General features: G+C 43.6%; 4 protein-coding genes across 18 annotated transcripts in view; 1 reads left to right on the top strand and 3 right to left on the bottom strand.

The window, feature by feature from the left end:
• Positions 1 to 435, bottom strand: part of stat4 (signal transducer and activator of transcription 4) — a 28,506-nt gene extending 28,071 nt beyond the window's left edge. The window contains exons 1-2 of the mRNA XM_061691994.1: positions 251 to 435; positions 12 to 148 (exon numbers count right to left, since the gene is read on the bottom strand). Coding sequence (XP_061547978.1) covers positions 12 to 139 — 128 coding nt within the window. The 5' untranslated portion in view covers positions 140 to 148; positions 251 to 435. The remainder of the gene's footprint in view (positions 1 to 11; positions 149 to 250) is intronic.
• Positions 436 to 2,228: 1,793 nt separating this feature from the next.
• maip1 (matrix AAA peptidase interacting protein 1) lies at positions 2,229 to 9,181 on the bottom strand. The gene is made up of 5 exons (XM_061692385.1): positions 8,854 to 9,181; positions 8,473 to 8,544; positions 7,171 to 7,297; positions 6,869 to 7,019; positions 2,229 to 4,254 (listed from the first exon to the last, which is right to left on the bottom strand). The coding sequence occupies exons 1-5, from the start codon at positions 9,166 to 9,168 to the stop codon at positions 4,176 to 4,178; spliced, it is 744 nt and encodes a 247-aa protein (XP_061548369.1). The 5' UTR covers positions 9,169 to 9,181; the 3' UTR covers positions 2,229 to 4,175.
• Positions 8,909 to 17,100, top strand: tyw5 (tRNA-yW synthesizing protein 5). Of its 4 annotated transcripts, none has more exons than XM_061692382.1 (8): positions 8,909 to 9,047; positions 10,766 to 10,920; positions 11,021 to 11,090; positions 11,160 to 11,204; positions 13,674 to 13,811; positions 13,878 to 13,980; positions 15,788 to 15,904; positions 16,078 to 17,100. In XM_061692382.1, the coding sequence occupies exons 2-8, from the start codon at positions 10,889 to 10,891 to the stop codon at positions 16,335 to 16,337; spliced, it is 765 nt and encodes a 254-aa protein (XP_061548366.1). In that variant the 5' UTR covers positions 8,909 to 9,047; positions 10,766 to 10,888; the 3' UTR covers positions 16,338 to 17,100. The 4 variants fall into 4 exon arrangements, with proteins under 4 accessions (XP_061548366.1, XP_061548368.1, XP_061548365.1 ...); XM_061692384.1 differs by having other exon boundaries at positions 8,909 to 9,188; XM_061692381.1 differs by lacking the exon at positions 8,909 to 9,047 and adding an exon at positions 9,224 to 9,686 and having other exon boundaries at positions 13,893 to 13,980.
• LOC133410820 (leucine-rich repeat flightless-interacting protein 2-like) overlaps positions 17,003 to 25,000 on the bottom strand; it is a 42,604-nt gene continuing 34,606 nt past the window's right edge. For 11 of the 12 annotated variants that reach the window (XM_061692367.1, XM_061692369.1, XM_061692375.1 and 8 more), the window contains one exon: positions 22,385 to 25,000. This exon is cut by the window's right edge and continues 1,486 nt beyond it. In XM_061692367.1, coding sequence (XP_061548351.1) covers positions 22,864 to 25,000 — 2,137 coding nt within the window. In that variant the 3' untranslated portion in view covers positions 22,385 to 22,863. Of the gene's footprint in view, positions 17,564 to 18,090; positions 18,196 to 18,300; positions 18,381 to 18,442; positions 18,564 to 20,811; positions 20,862 to 22,384 lie in introns of those variants that run through there. The other variant, XM_061692378.1, reaches the window with a different exon arrangement.

The raw sequence follows: 25,000 nt of genomic DNA, 5'->3' as shown, positions 1-25,000 counted from the left end.
CTCGTACTCACCAATCCTGAGCCTCGATCCAACTGGCCAGACCCTGTCTGATGTCCATTGGGAAATTGTCATTATACAAATAGTCCACATGCTCCAGGAGTCTCATCTCCAGCTGCTGAATTTGGCTCCACTGGCTCATATTACAGACCTGAACGAAAACCAGAATCTTGTTTTAAATTCTGCACCTTCTATTCATTGTAATGAATGAGTCTGTCATTCAGATGAGGAGTTGTTGTGTGCCCCTAATTACCTGATGTGTACTCCCGTCAGTAGTGTAACCATGTGCACGTTTCCCTTTTGACTTTCGTTTTCAGTGCTCTTCATTTCAGGAAGTCTTCGCGTTATATATATATATGCACTTGAAAACCCGCCCACGGTTGTGATGAACAGCTGCAGAGCGCCGTTTTACTGTTGTTATTTTATTTGAACGACGACAGAAGCTAATAAACATGTTAGAAGACAATATAAATAGTGTGTAGTCATAAAATTCAGACATAAAAACAACTTGAGTGATTACCTGTGGAGTGTGACTTGGGGTAGGCTATATTTACACAAAGGCCTCCGGTACTGTTGGTGGCGCTCGTGCGGGTTTTTCACAGGTATGCTAAACAGCCACAGTGACGTTGTTTTTTGTTTTGTTTTAACCGGTCAGAACAATTAAATCAATTAAACTGTTAGTTTTATGGTAATAATATCCCGTTATTTTTGGGGCAAATCCAAACACAAGTACACGTTTTGCCTTGTCATTTTGGAAACGTTGTAGTCAGGCAAAGGCTTCCAGCGCCGTTGGTGGCGCTAGTGTGCATTCACCGTCGCGGGTGTGCACACACACTTTTCTGGCTGGTATGCTTCCATACTGGACTGAAATTCATCAAGCGGAAAAAAAAGTGCAGTTAATGGCTCTCATTCACACCCACTAATATATTTGAGAAACAGCACCAAATGCAATTTGTCACTTTTAATCTGATTAGATATGTTTACTCCCATAAATTATCACATCACTCTATATCCTAAACATATGAGCCAACATTTATTATAACCTGCTTAAAATTCACATTGTTTTTGGTGCCTAGGTTTCCCAAATATACATGCATACTCTGTCTGCTTTTTGTCGTAGTGGGTGTTAGCATCATGAGTGAGTTGATGAGCAGGTTTTGTGGATAGTCCGAGTCATCCGCTTAAGTGATTCAGTTCACTTAAAACATTTAAATTGTGTGGGTGAGTGTGTAGTCCACTACGAGGGATGAGAATTAATCATCACATCATCATAGCACATTTAAATAACGGATCCGCCACCAACCTCTGTGTTTAACCAGTTGTTTACTGTTATTTTAAACATTAGATTTACTGTCACTGTTAGCTGAGTTGGCCGGTTCAATTGAATCATCACTGGAGTCTGCTGTCTCAAGTCAGCAAACAACATTGTCTGGAGTTGCAAGTTTCCCGGTGAGCCGGTTTTACTCGCACAGTCAGTCACCTGATTCAACATAAGCATCAATTGTACCATCTAGAAATCATCCGAGTTTGCAGTGTTTCCAGTGAGTTCACTCAATCAGCATCCAGATTCATCTAAATCATCCCAGTTCGCTGCGTTTAGAGTAAATGCCGTTTCTCGAGTCCTATGGAATGCAGCCCTATGGGGGGCACAAGCCAGTGCAAACTGTAGGCCAGTCCCAACCCCGGATAAATGCAGAGGGTTGCGTCAGGAAGGGCATCCGGCTTAAAACTTTGCCAAACAAATATGAGCGTTCATTCAAAGAATTCCATACCGGATCGGTCGTGGCCCGGGTTAACAACGTTCGCCACTGGCAACGTCAACCTGCAGGGCGCCAGTGGAAATTCAGCTACTGTGGGTCAAAGTCGAAGAAGAAGGAGGAGGTGGAAAGCGGGTTCTTTGGCAGAAAGAGAAGAGGAAAGCACAGAGCCTAGAACTGAATGTGGGGACTTTGCATGTTGGGACAATGACAGGAAAATCTCACGAGTTGGTTGACATGATGATGAGGAGAAAGGTTGATATTTTGTGTGTCCAGGAGACCAGGTGGAAAGGCAGTAAGGCTAGAAGTTTAGGGGCAGGGTTTAAATTATTTTACCATGGTGTAGATGGGAAGACAAATTGAGTCAGGGTTATTTTAAAAGAAGAGTTGGCTAAGAATGTCTTGGAGGTAAAAAGAGTATCAGATCGAGTGATGAGGCTGAAACTTGAACTTGAGGGTGTTATGTATAATGTGATTAGTGGCTATGCCCCACAGGTAGGATGTGACCTAGAGGTGAAAGAGAAATTCTGGAAGGAGCTGGACGAAGTAGTTCTGAGCATCCCAGACAGAGAGAGAGAGAGTTGTGATTGGTGCAGATTGTAATGGACATGTTGTAGAAAGAGTACCACAGATGCATTATTTGCCTTGAAGATGTTGATGGAAAAGTACAGAGAAGGTCAGAAGGAGCTACATTGTGTCTTTGTAGATCTAGAGAAAGCCTATGACAGGGTACCCAGAGAGGAACTGTGGTACTGCATGTGAAAGTCTGGAGTGGCAGAGAAGTATGTCAGAATAATACAGGACATGTACAAGGGCAGCAGAACAGTGGTGAGGTGTGCTGTAGGTGTGACAGATGAATTTAAGGTGGAGGTGGGACTGCATCAGGGATAAGGCCTGAGCCCCTTCCTGTTTGCAGTGGTGATGGATAGGTTGACAGATGAGGATAGACTGGAATCCCCGTGGACCATATTTGCAGACGACATTGTGATCTGCAGTGAAAGCAGGGAGCAGGTGGAGGAACAGTTAGAAAGACGGAGGCAATGAAGAATGAAGATTAGCCGAAGTAAGACAGAATATATCGCATGAATGAGAGGCGTGGTGGGGGAAGAGTGAGGCTACAAGGAGAAGAGAAAGCAAGGGTGGAGGACTTTAAATACTTGGGGTCAAAAGTCCAGCGCAATGGTGAGTGTGGTCAGGAAGTGAAGAAACGGGTCCAAGCAGGTTCGAACGGACAGAAGAGTCTCTGCTAAGATGAAGGGAAACGTTTATAAAACAGTGGTGAGGCCAGCCATGATGTATGGATTAGAGAATTGAAGAGACAGGAAGCAGAGCTGGAGGTGGCGGAAATGAAGATGTTGAGGTTCGCTCTCGGAGTGACCAGGTTGGATAAAATTAGAAATGAGCTCATCAGAGGGACAGCCAAGGTTCAAAGTTAGAGAGAGCAGACTTCGATGGTTCGGACACATCCAGAGGAGAGAGTCAGTATATTGGTAGAAGGATGATGAGGATGGAGCTGCCAGGCAAGAGAGCTAGAGGAAGACCAAAGAGAAGGTTGATGGATGTCGTGAGGGAAGACATGAGGGCAGTTGGTGTTCGAGAGGAGGATGCAGGAGATAGGCTTACATGGAAAAGGATGACGCGCTGTGGCGACCCCTAAAGGGACAAGCCGAAAGGAAAAGAAGAAGAGCCCGTTTCTCGAGTCAGTAGGCGATTCAACTGAATCAACTTAGTCTATTAATTCGAGTCAGTCACCGAATTTAATGGAATCATTGGAGTCTGCAATGTTTCGTGAGTTTGCGACCTTGACTCAATCTCAAGATTCCATGGAATCATCTAAGCTTGTCGTCTTTTCAGTGAGACCACTAACTTCGGTCATTCACACAATTCATTAACAGAATCATACAATCACTGCAAAACCTTATAGTGCACGTTTAAAATATTGATCTCATCAAACAATGTTGTGACATATCGGTCAAGGCCCATGCTGTCAAGACCAACTAGTGTCTTGATATTTCACAATGGTTATATTAAGGCTATGCTTTTACAGCTGGAAATGGAAATTACATATACAGAGACTTCCAGAACAAGTATTAAAAACATCAATATCATCCTAAACATTATTTTACACATGGGTCAACAAAATTGATCATGTGGTCAAAACACACACACACACACAGACACACACAAACACACACACACACACGCGCACACACACACACACACACACACACACTTCCTAAAGGTTAAAGTAAAAGTATCACTTTATGGGTTGAAACAGGAACTACATATACAAATCCTTGTAGAAAATGCTCCCGGTGAGGTTTTGAAACCTTGCAGACAGTACACAGCATGTTTCGGATTCATTCATTATACAGTTCAGTTTTTTTGAGGAGCTTTCACAGGATTTTCTTTCATTGTGCCTCAATCTAAAAGTTTGGAGTGCTCTATCCGTGTAATGGTCCAGTCCGGTGCCACCCCTTTGGTAAACTCCCTTTGAAATCTGTAAGCATACAAAGGTAGGAAGTAGAAAAAGGGAGTCAGTAAACAGTGAACCCCCGCTATATTGCAGCTCATCGTAATGTGGGTCCCCCTTGCCATGGGCTCACCACCTTTGGGAGGGGCCATATGGGTCGGGTGCAGTGCGAGCTGGGCGGTGGCCGAATGCAGGGACCTTGGAGATCCGACCCCGGCTACAGAAGCTGGCTCTAGGGACGTGGAATGTCACCTCTCTGGCAGGGAAGGAGCCCGAGCTGGTGTGTGAGGTCAAGAAGGTCCGACTAGATATAGTCGGGCTCGCCTCCACACACTGCTTTGGCTCTCGTACCAGTCCTCTTGAGAAGGGTTGGACTCTCTTCCACTCTGGAGTTTCCCACGGTGAAAGGCGGAGTCCTTGGAAGCGGTGCTGGAGAGCGGTCCCGCTGGGGACTCCATCGTTATGCTGGGGGAGTTCAATGACAGTGAGACCTGCATGGGCGTGATTGGGAGGAATCAGAACCTGACCGGTGTGTTCTGTTATTGGACTTCTGTGCTCATCACGGATTGTCCATAACGAACACCAATGTTCAAGCATAAGGGTGTCCACGCGTGCACTTGGCACCAGGACACTCCGATAGTGGGGGAAGATGCCGGGCCGACGTGGCAGGCCCAAACGTATTGTGAGGGTCTGCTGGGAACGTCTGGCAGAATCCCCTGTCAGAAGGAGTTTCAACCCCCACCTCCGGCAGAACTTCACCCACGTCTCGGGGGAGGCGGGGGACATTGAGTCCGAGTGGACCATGTTCCGCGCCTCTATTGCCGAGGCGGCCGACCGGAGCTGTGGCCGTAAGGTAGTCAGTCGGTGCCTGTCGTGGCGGAAATCCCCGAACCCGTTGGTGGCCACCAACGGTGATGGATGCCATCAAGCTGAAGAAGGAGTCCTATCGGCCTTTTTGGCTTGTAGGACTCCTGAGGCAGCTGATGGGTACCGGCTGGCCAAGCGGAATGCAGCTTTGGTCGTCGCTGAAGCAAAAACTCAGGCATGGGAGGAGTTCGGTGAGGCCATGGAGAAAGACTTGCGGACGGCTTCGAGGAAATTCTCGTCCACCATCCGGCGTCTCAGGAGGGGAAAGCAGTGCACCATCAACACTGTGTATATATGGGCATGGGGCGCTGCTGACCTTGACTCGGGACGTTGTGAGTCGGTGTGGAGAATACTTCGAAGACCTCCTCAACTCCACCGACACGCCTTCACATGAGGAAGCAGAGTCTGGGTTGTCTGAGGCGGGACCTCCTATCTCTGGGGTTGAGGTCACCGAGGAGGTTTTAAAAGTTCCTTGGTGGCAAGGCCCCAGGGGTGGATGAGATTTGCCTGGAGTTCCTAAAGGCTCTGGATGTTGTGGGGCTGTCCTGGTTGACACGCCTCTGCAACATCGCGTGGACATCGGGGACAGTGCCTCTGGATTGGGAGTTCGCCCAACCATTCTACATGTGTTTTGTGGACTTGGAGAAGGCGTTTGACCGTGTCCCTTGGGCAGTCCTGTGGGGGGTGCTTCGGAAGTATCGGGTACCGAACCCCCTGATACGGGCTGTTCGATCCCTGTATGACCGGTGTCAGAGTTTGGTCCATTGCCGACAGTAAGTCGGACTCGTTTACGGTGAAGGCTGGACTCCGCCAAGGCTGCCCTTTGTCACTGATTCTGTTCATAACTTTTATGGACAGAATTTCAAGGCGCAGCCGAGGCGTAGAGGGGGTCCAGTTTGGTGGCCTCAGAATTGCATCTCTGCTATTTGCAGATGATGTAGTTCTGTTGGCTTCATCAAGCCGTGATCTCTAACTCTCACTGGAGCGGTTCGCAGCCAAGTGTGAAGTGGCTGGGATGAGAATCAGCATCTCCAAATCTGAGACCATGGTCCTCAGTCTGAAAAGGGTGGCGTGCCCTCTCCGGGTCGGGGATGAGATCCTGCCCCAGGTGGAGGAGTTCAAGTATCTTGGGGTCTTGTTCACAAGTGAGGGAAGAAAGGAACGGGAGATCGACAGGCGGATCGGTGCAGGGTCTGCAGTGATGCGGACTTTGTATCGGTCCATTGTGGTAAAGAAGGAGCTAAGCTGAAAAGCGAAGATCTCAATTTAGTGGTCGATCTACGTTCCTACCCTCACCTATGGTCACGAGCTGTGGGTCGTGACCGAAAGAACGAGATCCCGGATACAAGCAGCCGAAATGAGTTTCCTCTGCAGGGTCTTCGGCCTCTCCCTTAGAGATAGGGTGAGAAGCTCGGTCATCCGGGAGGGGATCAGAGTAGAGCTGCTGCTCCTCCACATTGAGAGGAGCCAGATGAGGTGGCTCGGGCATCTGTTTAGGATGCCTCCTGGACGCCTCCCTGGTGAGGTCTTCCGGGCATGTCCCACCAGAAGGAGACCCCGGGGACGACCCAGGACATGCTGGAGAGACTATGTCTCTCGGCTGGCCTTGGAACGCCTCGGGATCCCCCCCAGAAGAGCTGAAGGAAGTGGCTGGGGAGAGGGAAGTCTGGGCATCCCTGCTAAAGCTACTGCCCCTGCGACCCGACCTCGGATAAGTGGTAGAAAATGGATGGATGGATGGATGGATGAATGTATTCCCGTTGTTGACACTCACTCATAGTTAGCGGTTAGTAGCCTCTTGCTCTCCGCTTCGCCCTCTCCGCCGATGGCCACCTGGAAGATACGAGTCCCCTCCAGAGGTTCGTCGGGCAGACGCGCGCTGGTCAGGTACCAGAAACGCATCAAAATACTCACAAACCTTCTACCTGGTGGACAACATGGTAAACACGTATGTAAGAAATATAACATAATGCCATTACAGTACTTCAAATGCAGAAAAGGGCAGAATCATGAACAAAGCTGAGTTTAGAGAACATAGCAGTTTCACAACAGGATTTGATTGGTTCACAGGCTGACCCTTGTCGTCGTAGTAGATTCCCACGTCCCCCGGCGTGGTGTACATGAGCTCATCAGGCCGGGCGGACAACGCCATCTTGTAGTTCGGCGGGAGAAGGTTGCACTTCTCCTCCAGCTTTCCGATTAACTAACCCAAAAATGTAAAGCGATGACCTTTAAAATGCACATCTGGAACACTGGTGGGTTCAAGGACCCCTGGAAATAGCTAACGTGATCCTAAGATAGCAGATCTTCACTAATAATCGTTGTTCCCTCAGAGCAGAGAGAAAATTTGCACGTGAGTATTGTTGTATGTGTTGCTGCTCCATGTGTGGCAATGTAGCAGTTGTTTGAAGGTTTAGAATTAACGTAACATCTATGGTAATGGTAAATGGCCCACCTGGGTGTTCAGTATCTTGCTCAAGGATACTTGGACATGGTCACACGGGCCAAGGATCAAACGCAAAACCTTTGGGTTGCGAGACGACCACTGCAAGCCATTGCCGCCCCATGCTAATTTTCGTTAGCCAGTCAAGAGCGTTTTGCATTATTTGTTAGCAGCCTTTTTAAACCCTTTTGTTTTAAGTGTCAGTTTTAAAGTGAATCTCAAGTGGGAGTTACAAATAAACAGGACACTTCGCTCTTCTTTTTGTTTCATCAAAGTGATGTTAAACGATAGACTCCCACTTCTTGCCAGCAAGAGCACAAGGACAGGACATCTTAGGAATACTTGGGGGAAAATATTTTTTATTTTTTTTTACTATTTCCCCCTCTGGATGAATAAAGTATTGAATGAGCAAGCTCTACCTGTCTAACTAAACTCAGCTACATAATAGAAACACCTGAAAAGTCTGAAGAAGAAAATAAAATATTACAAACGAAGACTTGATACCTCTCAAACTACCTGCCACCCCGTCGGGTCTAATAAGGTTCTAAATCAACAGGGTTCTTGCTGTGTAGCGCTTTGCAGTTATTTCCTTATGTAAGTAAATCTTAAGTTTGAAAGAAAATGGGGTGAAAATGTTTTTGTATACGCCAGGAGGCATCAAACAAGACCTGACAGCTAACCCCCAGCTACCTGCAGCCCTGTCAGGTCTAACATTGTTAAAACACAACAGGGTTCTTCAGTGATGCCTTAAAAGTTTGAAAAAACGGGGTTGGAAAATGTTTTTACTGGTTTGGAGGTATCAATCAAAAATTTGGCAGTTAACCCTTAAGCTATCTGCCGCCTCTTCAGGTCTGACATTCCAAATCACTTTCGTTTTTGCTGAGATGTCATACAGGAGTGCGTGTACAGTTGTAAAAATGTTGCTCCGTACTTACGTCATTGGCCACCAGCCCCTCTAGAGCTGAAAACTGACACTGGGAGAGCAGCTTGGAAACATGGAAGAAAGCCTGTCAGTGAAAACAAGACAGGAAAACGATAATAACCCTTTGCATGACGTTTGCAAACAATTGGCACCTGCAGAGTACTTCCAGGTGGCACAATATGACTGACTACTGCTGACTTGAACAGAATACAATGCAAATCACAGCCCGCGTAGTTTACCTTCCAAGCCATTTACCAAACTATCTTCATTTCGACTCTCATTTCACACCTTAGAACAGCGGCGGTAGAGAAGTTTAACATCATCATTCAAACCTATTTGCTCTTTTTTTGTGTGTGTCTGGACTCTTGAGTACATTTAATAACATCATACGAACCTGTTTAGCACCTTCCGTGAACTCCTCGATGTTGAACTCGGAATCAAAATAGGCTCTGATGAGGAAGTAGTAGACCCGTGTCCGGATCCAGATGAACGGGTTGGGAATACCAACGACCACCACCTTCTGATGGGGTTTTGGTTCACCGCGGTCGGAGCTGTACGCCCGCACCGCCTCTCCGACCCCGTCGGGAGGTAGGACACTTAATTGGGATTTTACACACCACTTTAGGAGGACGCTTTCGTGGTTTGTAACGCGACTAAAGCCCCGTAACGACGGCAACCTACAACAACTTCTCAGGATGAAGAGCGCCATCTTGTTTCAATTGCTTTCCGGTCCGTCAACTTGTATCATCCGGTTATTTTGTAAATTGGGTTTTATCGGTTGATACCCACTTTTAAACATATATTAAAATGTATGAATTAAATTTGTGTCAATGTTGATTAATTCAGATTTCAGTCCATAATTTAGTCCGCCTTGACGCAGAGGAACTTGTCTGTCGTGTTGTTCCTGCAAGAACATTCGGAATCTGGCATCGTTCTTGTTTTAAATCTTCAGCTTTATCGGTCGGTAAACACTTGCAAATGGCCATTTAAGTTAATAGCTTGAATTTATATATTTACGGATGAATGCAGACTTTAGGGTTCACCGCTTAGCACATTTGATAAAATAACGAACTGTTTCTTGTTGCTACAACATTTTGAATGTGACACAAAACAGTGCATGCCACTTATATTACAGTTTATGTTAAAATGGCGACTCAGAAGAAAATACCCGTTCCCGTGTTTACAGAGGTGAACAGGGATGTTTTCCTACGAGAGATATATCCAAGGGTAATATTTTCAACTTCACTCCCTATTTTTATTATTATGGGCCTGTTTGAACGTAAACTGTTAGTAGTTATTGCTACATGCTGGCATGACATCTGTTAGAATTTTGGCAAACTTTGACCCGACTATGATGTCAAATTCTTATTGATCTTCTATTAAGCTTATTTTAGTACCCAGGTTGCAATTTTAGCACATCAACTGTTGCTTGACCACAAACAGGACAATTTATAACATTATTATCTGAGCACTTCCTGTACTCAGGTTGCTTTTTTTTTTTTTTTTTTTTTTAACATTATGTTAGTGGTACAACAACACTCGATTAATCAACAACTAAAATATTATCAAATTACGCGACAACTATTTCTGATAATGATTAATCGTTTAGATCCATTGTTTAACTTTAACTGGTCCAAATCCTGTGAGATCAGCCTCTCAACAGTAAATACCTGATTTCTGTAGTGCTTCATGAAAGCAGACTGTTTCTCTTTTGTGTTTAATCAAAGTAAGACGTTTGCTACTTTTACTGTACTCCTCAACAAGGAAGGTTGTATAATGTTTTTCTGTCACTTTGGGAAAATGGCATGGGCTTAAGATGGCAGAGAATTTTGAAAGTGCTTATTTAGAAATAACAGTTTATCATCATCATCTTTTTTTTTTTTTTCCTTCAATCTGACATTGAATAATTTCTGCTCGTCAGTAGTTGGTGATACCCTGCGGCGGTTTGACAGATCAACAAATCATCATATGTGTCAGAAAGAAAGAAAGAGGCTTTTTTTTTCACAGTTATGTCATTTTATTAATTGAAATCTTATGTATCAAAAGTACTATTGGTATCAGTACTCTGTATCGGTAAATACTCGTGCTGGTATCGGTCTGAAAAAAAGGTGGAATCGGACATCTCGATTTCTGATGTTAGCGTTGTACCTATATCTGCAAGTTTTTTTAAAATTAATTTAGCACCTCCACTGAGGCACAAGACGTCCTGTAATTAACATTATGGATTCACACATGTTGTTAGCATACTCTGTTAGCATGTTAGATTTTAAACATTGTTTTTTTTGGTTGTTATTTCTCCCCCCCAGCGCAAACCAGCTGTGCTAAGAGGGGTGTGTCTGGGTCCCTGCGTGGACAAGTGGACCGTGGACTATCTTGCCCAGAAAGGAGGCACCAAGGAGGTGAAAATTCATGTCTCCAGTGTGCCGCAGATGAACTTCCTTCAAAAAAACTTTGTGTACAGGTGAGCTTTAGTTTTTTTTCCTCACAAAAAAAAAACAAAAAACACACACACAGTAATACAATAGTTAAAAGTGGTCAACATGTCTCGTTGTGGGTGACAGGACTCTTCCGTTCGACGAGTTTGTGAAGAGGACGTCTGAGGAGAAACACGCAGACTTCTTCTTGTGCGAGGTGCATCTGGATACACGCGCTTCATGTCATGATCACAAGCACTAGCTAAAATCTGAAGTCTCATTTCAGCACGAGAGCTATTACCTTCGTTCCCTGGGAGAAGATGTCCGAAAGGTACACAGAAAAATGTTTTTACCTTTTATGTATGATCTTTAACCCTCCCCGTCAACCTGACCCATGTGCAGTTTACAACTCAGGGGGGAAGGTAAAACAATGGGCTTCATTCACTAACTGTGCGTACGCACAGATTTGTGCTTAAATCGTGCGTATGCATATTTGACACACAAATCTGTGATTCAGCAATATGTTCGTACTCAGCGAACAATTTCTGAATCCCTCTGGCCGTGCATCCACACAAATACTGCAGGATCAACTTACAAAAAAAAAACATTTTACCAAGATGCACAATGTATTGGAACTACATATACATGCACTATAACATAATTATCGTGCATCCCTCATTCACGTGAATATTCTCATTTATCCAAGTCTTTTCATTCTCAGGGCATTGAATCGATCGCAATTGTACTGCTCTGGTTGTCTTAGAAGACGTTTTCGCCTCTCATCTGAGCAGGCTTCATCAGTTCATGCAACAAGGCTTAGTTAGGATAGGTTGTCCTGGGTTGGTGTGGAGAAACTCAACTATTTCAGCTCCAAGTTGTAGGCACACCCCTAAACCACGGATATCACCATTCTTTTGGAATGCAAAAATTAATCATCGTTAAGATGCGTGGCAGAAGAGGCCACTCTCTGTTCACAAGAGTCGTTAGGTTGAAACTCCCTCATTAATATTCCATTCAGTTCTAAAGAGATAGTGGCGCAAAGGAGCCCATGTTTTTGTGTAATTTGTTGGAGGCTGAATTATTGAGTTTCTTCGGAATGGACGAAAGAACGGCATTTTAAGTGGGACATTGGTTGTGTCGTAAGCCACTTTAGATGGTCTTTCCATCTTCATGTAGCTTGTCTCTCTCACTCCTCATTTGAATCATCTTCATCCCTGTCCGGAATATGCACATTTTTGTCCGCAAGGGTGCTGTTTCTCTTGGAGTTGCAGGTGGACTGCTGAGTCTCGACCTGAGGAGTTTTCCACTCTGTGTTGACATGAATCTGCTCTGTGGTTACTTGGTTTCCCCAATGTATGTATCTGTCCATTCCTCACTGCATTTGACCGCGTAACCCGGTTTGCTTTTCTTGGTATGGAGTGTCCGGTATTTGTGGTGTACCTTATATACCCCATTGCCCGGTATGCACGTGTCATGTGGTGATTTTGCGTATAGGCTGAACTAGTGTGCAGAGTGACAAAATGTCTACGCATTTATTAGTGAATGAAGCCCATTGAGGATAAAACCTCTTTTAACATATATATATATATATATATATATATATATATATATATATATATATATATATATATATATATATATATATATATATATATATATATATATATATATATATATATATATATATATATATATATATATATATATATATATATATATATATATATATATATATATATATATATATATATATATATATATATATATATATATATATATATATATATATATATATATATATATATATATATATATATATATATATATATATATATATATATATATATATATATATATATATATATATATATATATATATATATATATATATATATATATATATATATATATATATATAGAGCCATATAGAGCCTTACAGCATAGTTGCCAAAGTCATACTTTATTTTACTGTTTTGGGATTTTTTTTTAGCAAGCTCATTGGTATTTTATATTATTGGCCTAATAGCATAGTTGCCAAAGTCATTTTTAACTTTCTGTTGCAGTATCAATAAAAAATATATATATCTGTGTACTTGTAGATATACTGTATACTACGGTTTAAAAATTTGGCTCGGTAGTGCATCCCCCCCATTATATATATTTTTTAAATTAAGCTCTCCAAGCCACGTTTATGGCTCTTTCACACTGTACTTGGCGTCTGACGCCCTCGAGTTTCCCATTCACTGTGTGTGTGCTGAACGGACGTCAGCGCCTTTTGACGTGACCCCAAGCGTCGCGTCAACGGATAGAAAAATTTTGTATTCTGGAGAATTGATGCGGTGATGTAAAAAAGCTCCTCCAATGGGAGCAGGGCTGGTGGAGTGATTTCTGAGTGGTATTTTGACGTACTTGTACTGTAAACGGCAAGAGGGAAATGGAGGAAGGCAACTTCCTTCTTGGCTGTTGCGTCACCACTTCCAAATATGGGATGGCTGCACCCCCATTGCCACCGTTGTTGTGCTTTGACGCGGGGACCTTTCACACTGCACTTGCTCAGGCCTTTATTTAAGCAACATGAAATTTGGAAGGCACAGATTCCTGCCATTTTGGTTTCAAGCAACAATTTTAGGGTCATCTTGGCCATTTCCAGGGGTCTTTCAATAACATACTGATAACTAGAGTTATCGAAAGATTACCAAATTTTAACTTGGTGTATTGAACAAATGGACGACGCTAACTCAACTAACACCTTGCATGTGATGTGACTTATTCTGCTGCTGTTGTTTTTTTTCCCCTTTAGGAACCCGCAGATCTGTGGAAACAGTTCCCTGAGCTAGCGGAAGACTTTCACATCCCACATTTCTTTGAGCCTGGTCAGTTCTTCTCCAGCGTGTTCCGCATCAGCTCTTGCCGTCTGCAGCTTTGGACGCACTACGACGTGAGTGCAGCAGACAGGTGGGAAATAACCTGTACTGTATTTATTTTGACTTTCTCAAGTTTCTAGCATCAAACTTTCCAGGTGATGGATAACCTTCTGGCTCAGGTGACGGGGAGGAAGCGAGTGGTCCTTTACAGTCCCCAGGATGCATTGCATCTCTATTTGACAGGCAAGTACAACGTGTTGATTTCCATTGCTCTCGGTCAGCGATTGTCAAAGTCTTGTAAACAGGCTCCCATTAATAGTATGAAAAAGAATCACTAAGCCCAATTCAGTTGTATTGAACATAAAGTTCAATCCATTTGGATTTGATCTTTAAGGAACTGTTTGTAAATATTTAGGCACAATTTTTATTAAAATTTTATGTGCAGTAGTTTTTTTTATGTTCCAGTATTTAAGTGCAGTGTTAATGTTTAGACTGACTTACAATAGTTTTAAATGTACTTTTTAGAAATACAACTTCAGTCTTGTTTTTAATGAAGATATAGGTCTACTACATTACTGTATTATTAATGTTAGTCATAATGGTGGTACTTGGGAGCGCTACGAGGTTTTATAGGCAATACTAGGTGTAAAAGAAGTTTTACAACCACTGTTCTAGATACTGTACGTATGAGGACTAATGTTACAAAGGGGTTTAAAATTTCTGGTACATCTTCATGGGAAGTTAAGATGCGGAATCTTGCACATATTCCAATTTGGAAACTTTCCATGGGAAATGAGGGTTATTTATTGGAAAGGTAGTATATTCAAGCATAAATATAAACATTTTGTTTTGACACAAGCAGACGCCCATGGAAAACAGATAATCTACATTCCCATCTGCGAGGGTTCAAATGTATTTATTTATTTTTTACACTTCACTCAACTTCAAATTATCCTAAAATATAAACGATAGTTCTATAAATTCAAATTAATTTGCATAAACGCCCTATGAATTTGCATGGGACGTGCCCAACTTTGAAAATGTTCAGGACCTCCATGGAGACTTCAGATGCATTAATCACCTTTTTGGGGGCCTCACCCGAAAACTCAACATTTTTAGCAAACATGGTTATCCTGTCAGCAATCTGGATTTGAATTTTAGGGGTCCCTTGGTTCCCCTTTCAACATCTCATACTTGAGCTCCTAAAAGGGAATTAGCCCACGTGAGCCCCAATCAGAAGCTAGGCGACTAACCACCAATTTAATGGGTGCAATTTTACAAATAATTAGCATACCTTTATTATTAATAATTGGCGGGAATGATGAATTTTTATATTTCAATTAATGTATAGCGCTTTGTGTTGCACTTTTTTTTGTATGAAAAACGCTTACAGTAAAGTTTTATAACTTCTTTCGGTTTTCGGCCTTGGGCTTTTCAGTTTCAGTCAAGAATTTTCATTTCGGTGTATCACTATTGCCAACCTTTGTTGCTTGCGGCATCTTATGTGGGCCAATGACGTCATGTGATGATCATATCAAAGATTCACTAGAAAACCAAATGATTTATATGGTCTCTCTACATCGTGGATTTTCAGCTATTGTAGGTGGGTCTGCATCATTTACAGATTTCCAATTCCTCAGTTTTATTGAACACAGCAGAAGCCTGTATTGCTGACGTCGAGCTAAAATGCCTTCAATGATTTCGAAATGATGCGTTCTGGGACATTTAGTCATTCACCCCTTTGTTTCTAATTTGAAAACTTGGGTGAAAACAAAAATCAACCCCCTACACCCTACACCAGTTTTACCGGCTGACACAAAATTTGGTGGACATGTTGATGATAACAGGACCCATGCCCGAAATTAAACTGCAAGTCGTCCATTTTGATTTGAGGCAGCCGTTTTGGATGTAATTGTAATGACAACATTAACTTAATTTTTTGGGAAGAGCTGTGTATGAGTTAAAAAGAACTTACTTAACTCAATCAAGCTTACCATACATTTATCACTACATACAATATGATGTCTTCTTGATTGATTCTGTCCTTCAGGCGACAAATCTGAGGTCCTGGAAATTGACTCACCGGACGTGAACTCGTATCCTGAGTTTGTGAAGGCAGTGAGATACGAGTGTGTGCTGGAGCCTGGAGATCTGCTCTTTATTCCCGGTAATACCATAACACTTTATTATTTCCATCCATTTTCTATAGCGATTGTCCTAATTAGGGTTGCGTGTGAGCTGGAGCCTCTTAGATGACTTTGGGGCAAGAGGCAGGGTACATCCTGGCCTGGCTGCCAGCCAACTGCAGCAGTAAAATTATTGTTGTGTATGTTTTGGCAGCCCTGTGGTTCCACAACACCCTGGCACTACAGTTCGGCGTGGGTGTCAACATGTTCTGGCGCCAGCTACCGGCCGACAGCTATGACAAAAAGGACCCGTACGGCAACAAAGACCCTGTTGCCGCCAGCCGAGCCCTCCAAACCCTGGAGAGAGCGCTGCGCTGTCTCGACGAACTGGCCCCCGAGTACCGCGACTTTTACGGTCGCCGCATGATTCAGAGAATCCGGGAGCGGACGTTCTGCAACTGTCAATCAAGCTGACAGGCTGCCTCGGAGTGATTTTTACCTTGACAAAGTGGGATCGACACATTGGTAGAACTAAAGTTGTGATCATGTTGATTGGTAAAAACTGGTCTGTGGCAATTTTCCCCAACTTTGTAACAAAGTACGAGCTCTGGAATTCACCCAAAATGACTTCAAAGCAAAATGGCTGACTTCTTGTTCCATTTCTAGCATTGGTCTTTGAGACTTTCCTTGTCGTGTTATGACAAATATGTTCACACAATTTTGCAGAAATTGGTAAAACTGGTGAGCTTATTTATATATTTTTTAACTTTCCAGGAAGACGCTACTAAGGCAGTTTTGGGGTGCCGTGTACGTGAGACTGATACAACTGAACTGCACTCACCAAAGTACTGGTTTAAAAAAAAAAAAAAAAGTTAAAGACACTAAGATTATAGACAGCTTGACCATTTAATTCAGTTATTTGTCACATACCACCAGAGGGAGCTCCTGTTGTGATAGATACACCCAATTTCGTGTTGTGAAGCTTGTGTTCTAGGCACATACCCCCCACACACAATTTCTTACAGGATGCTATTGAATGGGTTTTCAGGCATGTTGAGCCCCCACCCTAAAGGCCAGTACTTCATCAGAAGACAGGGACTTCTCAGGCTCTAATAAAGAGTCACAAGCGAGAGTCAATATCAAAATTGCAGCTCAAGTTTTGACACTTTATTGCACAAAGATAACCCTTGTTTGTATGACACGTTCATAATTAAAGCTTTTTTTTTTTTTTTGTAAACAGTGAAGCAGCATCACCCCTCAGTGTCTTTGACGTCTTCACCGCTTTGAGTCCCGGTTGTCACATTTCTTCAGTATAATCTAAATAGTTTGGCGTTGAAATGCAGAGTGCGCAAAAAAAACAAAAAACAGAACTGTCCACTTTCATTTACAAAAACAAACAAAGCACACATTTCCTCATTCACACTCAAAAACAAGTTGAGAGCGACTGTGAACAAAAGGCAAGGAGAACATTTTGAGAGGCGACCGACTCCACCATTGTCCTTCATGTAGAGGTTGAGCTCAAAAGTCGCTTCCTGATTTCTTACTGCACAGAAAGAGATGGCACACGACTAGCTTGAAAAATATGGTATTCGCTATGGCGTCTGGGCCATGCCGCGGCTGGACTTCATCTTCTCCAGTCGTTTATTGAGGTGACTGTTGTTGGACTCCAGCTCGTCCACCTTATCCAGTGCCGACCGCAACTAAGACAGCCAAAGAAAGAAAGAAAGGGCAGATGGCTCGGCTCAATGCCTAGCAGGTTGTTTGCTCTGCAGATTTTAATACTACTTACCAACATTCACCTTAAAAACACCTCTGTGTTCAGTAAAATATTTGTAATATTTTGAGAAGAGAGTTGGACACCTTCAGTATACTACCATGTTAAATGTTTAAGAGGTTAGGATATTTATCGGATTACAGACTCGCAAGCACTGCACTCTACTGGATGAGATGCTGTATAATTAAGAGCAAGAAGAAAAGGTAGAGAAGGTCCCCAACTAAAGCTCCAGTAATAGTCATCGTTCCCACAGAGCAGAAGGAATATATGCCTGAGTATTGGTGTATGGTATGTTTGTATGTACTTTCAAGGTTTTATAATTATCGCAACATCAATGCTAATGTCCGATCATAGTTTGGGGTTTAATCATCATTTAGGTTTTAAACTTGTAATAGAGGAAATTATAAACATTTGGCGGGGGTGGGTCCCTGGGTTAACTATAATACGTCTTACCTCTCGTTGCAGCTTCCTCTTTTCAGCTTTGAGCTCATCCTCCACCTTTTCTGCATTCTCAGCCCCTGACTTGTAGCGGCTCACCTGACCCTCAAGTCTGCTCACCTGCACAACAATGAAGAAAATTACGTTTGTATTTTATTTTTTTAAATTGCTGAAAACCAAGCAAAACTAATCTTATGTTTTGAAAAACAACATTTTTCATCTTACATTTTGTTCCAATGCAGTCACGTCTTGCTCCGCCTTCACTAGTTTGAACTTCATGTCACTTATTTGCCTGCTGGAATCTCCTGATTTAAAAACAAAATATTACTGAACTGTAGAAAAGCAATACATTAATGTGCATGCTTACTCTGCAGTTCAATGATGTTGGGATCCTTCCCATTTTCCAAAAGGTCACCCTCTGCGCTCAAACTGCCATTTGTGCCGTTTTTCTGGCTCTTCTGGTCCACTTGCGCCTTTAGCTTCTTTATCTGAAAACACACACAAAAACATGAAAGATCAGAACTACCTACTTAAATGGATAAATTGACAGTTTCACAGTAGTCCACTTTGGGGGGTCTACGGTAGTTCCATTTTAACTTGCGCATTTTCGGGGGATTTACATTAGTCTTTCTTTAACCTGCTTTTGGGCTTTTTACTGTAGCCTAATTTTAACCTGCGCAATTTGTGACAGTTTACAGTCGTCTTTTTGTTCCTGTATTCTCCTCTTCCCTCTCTCTAGGGCGCTCCGCCACGGTCATCGCAACCTCTCTCCCTCGAGCTGTGTGGGGTCCCCGGCTGACTTGGGGGGGGTTATGGTAGGGTGTCAGTGCCTCCTGCCTTGGACGGGGCCGCTTTCTGGGCCCTGTTCTGGTAGCTGGTCTTTCTGGGGGCGGGACTCTGGCAACGGGTCGGGGCGGGCCCGCAGGAGTCAAGCCTCTTACTTCACACACACTGCACATTTTTAGTACTCACACTGTACATACTTTGCACATTGGGCAAATTCACATCTCATTCAGGGTCCCCTGGGGGACGGGCAGGAGGCATGATGGGTCGGTGCTGGCACATCTGTGCTTGTTTCCGGGTTGGTCACCCTCCCTCCCTTCCCTGCCTGTCCTCCAGTTTTAATGCATCATACACCGATCTGTGGTGGGAGGGCAGTGTCGGGCTGGGGAGGACACTCGCCCAGGTGTCCTGGCACTTCGGCCTGCTCTCTGGCCCACCCATGTCTTTCCCCCGCGGATTTTTAATGCGCCACATACATTTGCACATTCTTTGGGGAGCTGGTTGCCCCGGGTGGGGGTGACGATTGCGGGACATCATTGCCCCGTGACAGTCTCGCCTCACCCCCACCAGTTTCCCCAATTTTAATGCACTACACCGAACCACACACGGACACGGCACAGGGATAATGGTCGCCAATCGGAGACCTGGTAACTATAGTAATAGGGTGGGTGGTGGGTATTAAAATTTCGGCCTCGGAGGGATGGGGGTCCGTGCCTCCTCCCCCCTTGGAGCCCCGCCTTTGCCGCCCTCGCCAGTCCCTGCTCACAAAAGGCACTTAACATGGGCTCGCTTTTGGTGGGCTATGACCGTTTTTTCGGTGGCGGCTGGCTCCTGTGTTGGGCCCTGTTGGTGGTGGGGGCGGTGATGGTGGTGGGCGCGGTGGGTGGGGGGATTGGGCAGGGCACTTCGGTTGGGCTGGGGACCTCCCTGGGTCCTGGGGGGTGGTTGGCATCCCCCTGGTTGGGTCCCCTGCTGGACGGGCTCACTGCCTTGGCCCCCCCGTTGTGGGTGGAGGGGGCCAAGCCCACCCTCTATGTGCCGGCTCTGCAACTCCGTACACCAGTTGACTAACATGCATGTGATATGGTGTATATTCACTCATAAATTTGATAGACACGCTGTCGGCTTTAATTGCTCGTCCTGGGACCACTAATGACAACACAGGTTACACTAACAATTTCAACCCACAGGTTCTTACAGGTGTTGACACACGAAAAAAAGAATCCCACTGCACCACTCGTCACTATCACTGCCTTGCTCATTTCCCACATCCTGTCCTGGCCTTTTCTGTCCTCTTTCATTTTGTTCTCTTGGTTAGTTATTGCATGTCCTCACCGGGTGTCCCCCCCAATCCACAAATAAGAACACAATTTAACTGTTGTAATGTTACTTGTGCTCAAATATCTATTGTTCTGCTGTGGTTCGCACCCCGATTCCCCTTGTCCACACTGTCCCTCTATCTATAGAAAACCCTTTTCTTTCCGGCTGCATTTTCAATAAACATCGGAATAATTAAAACATTTAAAAATAAGCAGAGGGAGTATTTCAAACTCCCCTGTTGCACAGCAAAACTGTTCTAACACAATAGGCATACAGATCCACCATTCTGCAAGGCCATGCCGCTGAACAGGACAGGTTAAAAAAAAAAAAAAAAATGTTTTATCAGCACAACTTTTGGGGTGATTGACAGGAGTCTTAATGGTATCTCTGTAAATTTTACACTCTTTGTGGTAGTCTCATTTTAACTTGCAAAACGTTTGCCCAAATTTTATGGTCATTACGGCGGAACTGTTAAGTGCATGCACACAGAAAATACAGACAAAATGCATTTATCACAACTTTTCCCATGTGACAAATCAAATTATTTATTCAGAGCAGCGTTATGAATGTATTAGTGGACTATAAATGTTTTCAAGAAGTTAGGCTATTTATCGGATAATGTCAACAACTTACCTGCTCTATCATTTTTTCACGCTCGTCCACTAGTTTCCTGAGACGAATCTCTGTGGGGGTAGGGGGAATAAAAACAGTTTTGAGAGTAAACAAACATAACAACAAGCCACAAACAATGTTGGGAATGTCTATGAATTAACATGAATACAAATCAAAACTAAACAAGGAGGATATAAGTTAACATACCAGGAGTGGGTGGAGCCAAAGGCGCGGTGTGAGGGGAGCTGGGTCAGGGTTGGTAGGCAGATGCATGCAAAAAGTGCAGGCATCCATGGAGGGGTGACGTAGCAGAGCGTGAGGGAGGTCAGTTAACATGCATACAAACTCAGGAGAGGGCACACAGGACAATGCACTACAGCACACTCACAAAAAAAAACAAAAAAAAAAAACAATGGGGGCTTTTCCACCAACTAGCCCAGGAACTTTGAGTTCCTGGTAGAAAAAGGTTCCTGTGACCCATGTGTTTGTGTTTCCATTGCACTAATTAGTCCAGGGTACTTTAAGCAAATGATGCTGATGTTGCTCAATACTGAGACCTTTTGGATCTAAAAAATGCTGGTATTTCAAGCTTTCACGTTAATGTCTTATTATACAGCAATCTAAATTTCAAATATTTTTGATACCTTTAAAACCTAACCTTTATCCAGGTGAGGCAATTGAGAACTGATTCTCATTTGCAAGGCCAACCTGGCTGAGATGGTCTTTGAGGTAGGGAGTTTTAATATATACAGATACATATCAATAAATTAGAATATATTCCATTTACTGAAGCCTCACACAGTTCCACTACAATTTTGAGAACAATAAATCACATCTATAGACAGATGCAGACACCCACTTGGGCTCGGACCTCCGCTCCTTAGCGGGACCGAGTCGGCCAGCGGTGGACCTTGCCGACGGGGCGGTGGCGGATACCGCTCCTGAGCCTGTGGTGGTGACCTTCCAGCGGCAGAATCCGCCAGAGAGTCCACCAGCGCGACTTGTCGCCGAGTAAGCTCGGCGAGCACAGAGTTTGTCTAGCCTACTCCTTGTCCACTAAGTGCGGCTCAGTGCGAAAATGTAAAGATCAGTGATTTGGAAGTTTTGCTTTTCAATGTACTTCAATCCTCTCATTTCTTGCCTGCGTAACACCGCATAATGGCGGCTCCAAGAATTAAAAAGTAAACAGAGGTCTGTCAACCAACCAGCGTTTGTCAGCACAGCCTGGTAGCTCTCGGATGATCCTACCCGCCAGGGGGAACGAAATAATCCAGGGGGGACCATCCGTACCCTGGTAGTTTTTTTTCGGTGGGAACACAGGGGGAACTCAAGCTTCTAGGGTGGCTAGGGAAGTTCCTGTGGTGGGAAAGCCCCTAATACAGTGATCCTCGCTATTCGCGGGGGATAGGGACCGAGCCCTACTGTAATGATGACAATCTGCAAATAAATGATGCCCTCCTCCCAGAAGGGGTTCGTAATTGTGTGTAGGTGTCCAAAGATGATGGCAAAGCACTTGAAACAAAGATCTTCATATACTAGCATTCACTTCATGAAGCTAGCATGTACACTCATGAACCCATGGTACATAAACAACTGTATTCATTAGTTACTTTATTCAACTCAAATAAACCACCTTCACATGAGGCTCATCAATAGTATTAGCTATCATAACATAAATAAGACACCAACACAAACTGACGTGACATTACACATGGGCAAACAATTATGCGCACTAGCACTTTACACAAACACAAAGCAAAGTGGACTACATGAGCTATTAAGGAGCTGCGTCTGGAGAAGCAGAAAACATACTTTCACTTTTGAACCCAAAACGTCACTCATCAAAAAGTGGTGCAATATGTAACACCATTGTTGAAAAAGCTTGCAATTTGCATTCTAATTCCTCTTTTTTTGGCATGTACAACTTAAACAAGGTTTTATCATGTCCATTGATAAACTAGATCTCAATTAAGTCAGGAAAAAAGTGCTGTCTGGTTTCCTGCCTGAACAGAAAAAAAACAAAAACAAACAAACAAACGAAAAACACTGCATGTTGCGTTAGAAATCTAAGCCCTAAGTCATCTTGCAGTCATCCTTGCCCTTGCTTTTGCCTTTCTTCCCATCTTTTCCATTTTTCTTCCCATCTTTTCCAGAGAGTGGCATCTCTCTGTTGCTGTGGGTTGCATTTAAGTCTATCGGTTTCTCAACGGCATCCAATGGTTCTTCTACCGGTAAAGACGTAGCTCGAGGGGGGATTTTGTCTTTGTCTGTGGTTTCTGCAACTCCAGTGTTGGAAGGCTCTTTGTCGTCAACAGTTCTCAACAGTTCAGGTGAGGATTCCACGTCAACCAAATTATGTTTAAACCCGTTATCTGGTGTGGCTACATGGGTACACACCTCTTTATCCTGCGAGTTTTCAATATTACTGTTATTAATGGTATTGTGTTCACCTGAAAGGACTTCTTCAACAGGTACCTCAACGTGCAGCTGCTCTGGATTTTCTGGTGTGGCTACATGTGTACACACCTCTCTATCTTTTGGACTTTCAATATTACTGTTAATATCGGCATTGTGTTCATCTGATCGGACTTCTTCAAAACCAGCCTCAACTTCCCGCTGCTCCAGATTTTCATCAGACTGTGTCTCCATGGCTGCGTCTATATCCATGTCATCAAAATCAAAGGACTGTCCTTTCTCATCTTCATCATCAAAATCTTCCCCACTGTCGTGTAGGTAGGTGCCTAGACCAGTGATCACTTCATTTTTCTGGACACCTTGACTGCTTTCATGCTCCATGGGTTTCTCTGCAGGGGCTAATTCGTCATTACTGACCTCACATCTTGCTTCCTCAGACTCTGATGTCTGCACCTTTGTGTCTGAGGCAGCTTCAACAACCTGATCTTCATGCATCAATTTCTCTATTTCAGCAACATGTTCCAGCTGAGTCTCTACGAGGATCTGCTCCCTGTCGAGGTCACAGGAGGAGTTCTCCAGCTTGACTAAATTGAACAATTCTTTACATTCCTTTCTAGACCTGTCCACATTCTCTACTTCTGGCTCCTCATGCTCTTGGTTTGTAAAAGTTTCCTTTTCGAGAACGTTCTCAGAAACCTTGATGATGGTGTCAGAATTCACGGCAGCGGTCGGCTCAGACGGTGACCATTCTGGGTCTTGGAGGCTGTCACCAATGTCATGGGTAAACATCACAGATACATGATTCTGACATTCAGAAGGCTCAACATGAGGAATTTGACCATGACTTTCGACATCTAACCTGGGTACAGAGTCTTTATTACAGTTTGTAGTTTCACAACTTATTTCACCTTCATTATGGACAACACCTGATGGACTTGTGTCACCTTGGCTTGGAATCGGTACGTTAGTGGTGTAATCTAAACTGGAGTCTTTGTCACGACTTTCAGAGTTAAAAATACGATTAACTCCACTGTGAACGACCTCTGACTCAGAACACTTAATACATCCTTCCTGGACTTCCAGAGATTCCAAACTTTGTTTTCGTTTATTTGTATTTTGATCCGTTTCTGTCTGAATGAGTGGTAAAGTGAGAGAAAAAGTCTGAATAAATGCTTCCGGTTCATCTATCTGTACTTTTCCAGATCCTAAATTTTGTATGTTTTGCTCATCCGTATTGAACATTTGATCCAGCTGGGATTCTTTGGAATTTTGAACATTTGAGGTTTCTGCATGTTCCACCTGTTCAGCTACATCTACTTGACCTGCAGTTGATTCTATGAGGCATTCAATGGTGTGACCATCAGTGCCACATTCTGCAGCAGACCCATTGTTTCCTAAAGCTACACCTCTGCCTGCTATCTGAATGTTTTCTTGATTTGTCACAGTTTCTTCCTTTTTGTCCCTATGTTGAGTTTGTTCCTCAAGGAAGCCTCCTTTCTTTTTGCCTCTCCTCTTTCTTTTTTTCTTTTTAGCACTCGTAGGAGGCTTGGTTAAGATTTTTTCTGCCTCGTCGCTGCTTGCCTCAGCAGTTTCATGCTGCAATTCCGTGTTGGGCTCAGGATCTACTGCTTGCGGACAAGGTTCAGAATCTTTGACAACTAGTACTTGGGGACATGATTTGGAATCGTTTATATCTTCTTCTTGGCTACATGAGTCAGAATTTTTTCTATCTTTCACTTGGGCACACGATTCAGAATTTTTTAGGCCTTCTTGGGCACATGATTCTGGATCTTTT

The sequence above is a fragment of the Phycodurus eques genome, chromosome 12 (assembly GCF_024500275.1).
Source record: "Phycodurus eques isolate BA_2022a chromosome 12, UOR_Pequ_1.1, whole genome shotgun sequence".
Classification (NCBI taxonomy): Eukaryota; Metazoa; Chordata; class Actinopteri; order Syngnathiformes; family Syngnathidae; genus Phycodurus; species Phycodurus eques.
Note: the sequence above shows the minus strand (reverse complement) of the source record. Positions and strands in the feature narration are given on the sequence as shown.

What these genes read in the sequence shown, in the direction of transcription:
- maip1 (XM_061692385.1), bottom strand. Translation starts at nt 9,168, where the DNA reads ATGGCGCTCTTCATCCTGAGAAGTTGTTGTAGGTTGCCGTCGTTACGG. An exon ending in TCACGGAAGGTGCTAAACAG is followed by an intron (nt 8,545 to 8,853) that starts GTTCGTATGATG and finishes TTTCACTGACAG; the next exon opens with GCTTTCTTCCATGTTTCCAA. An exon ending in AGGGGCTGGTGGCCAATGAC is followed by an intron (nt 7,298 to 8,472) that starts GTAAGTACGGAG and finishes TTTTTGGGTTAG; the next exon opens with TTAATCGGAAAGCTGGAGGA.
- tyw5 (XM_061692380.1), top strand. Translation starts at nt 9,606, where the DNA reads ATGGCGACTCAGAAGAAAATACCCGTTCCCGTGTTTACAGAGGTGAAC. An exon ending in CAGACTTCTTCTTGTGCGAG is followed by an intron (nt 11,091 to 11,159) that starts GTGCATCTGGAT and finishes GTCTCATTTCAG; the next exon opens with CACGAGAGCTATTACCTTCG. An exon ending in ATTGCATCTCTATTTGACAG is followed by an intron (nt 13,981 to 15,787) that starts GCAAGTACAACG and finishes TCTGTCCTTCAG; the next exon opens with GCGACAAATCTGAGGTCCTG.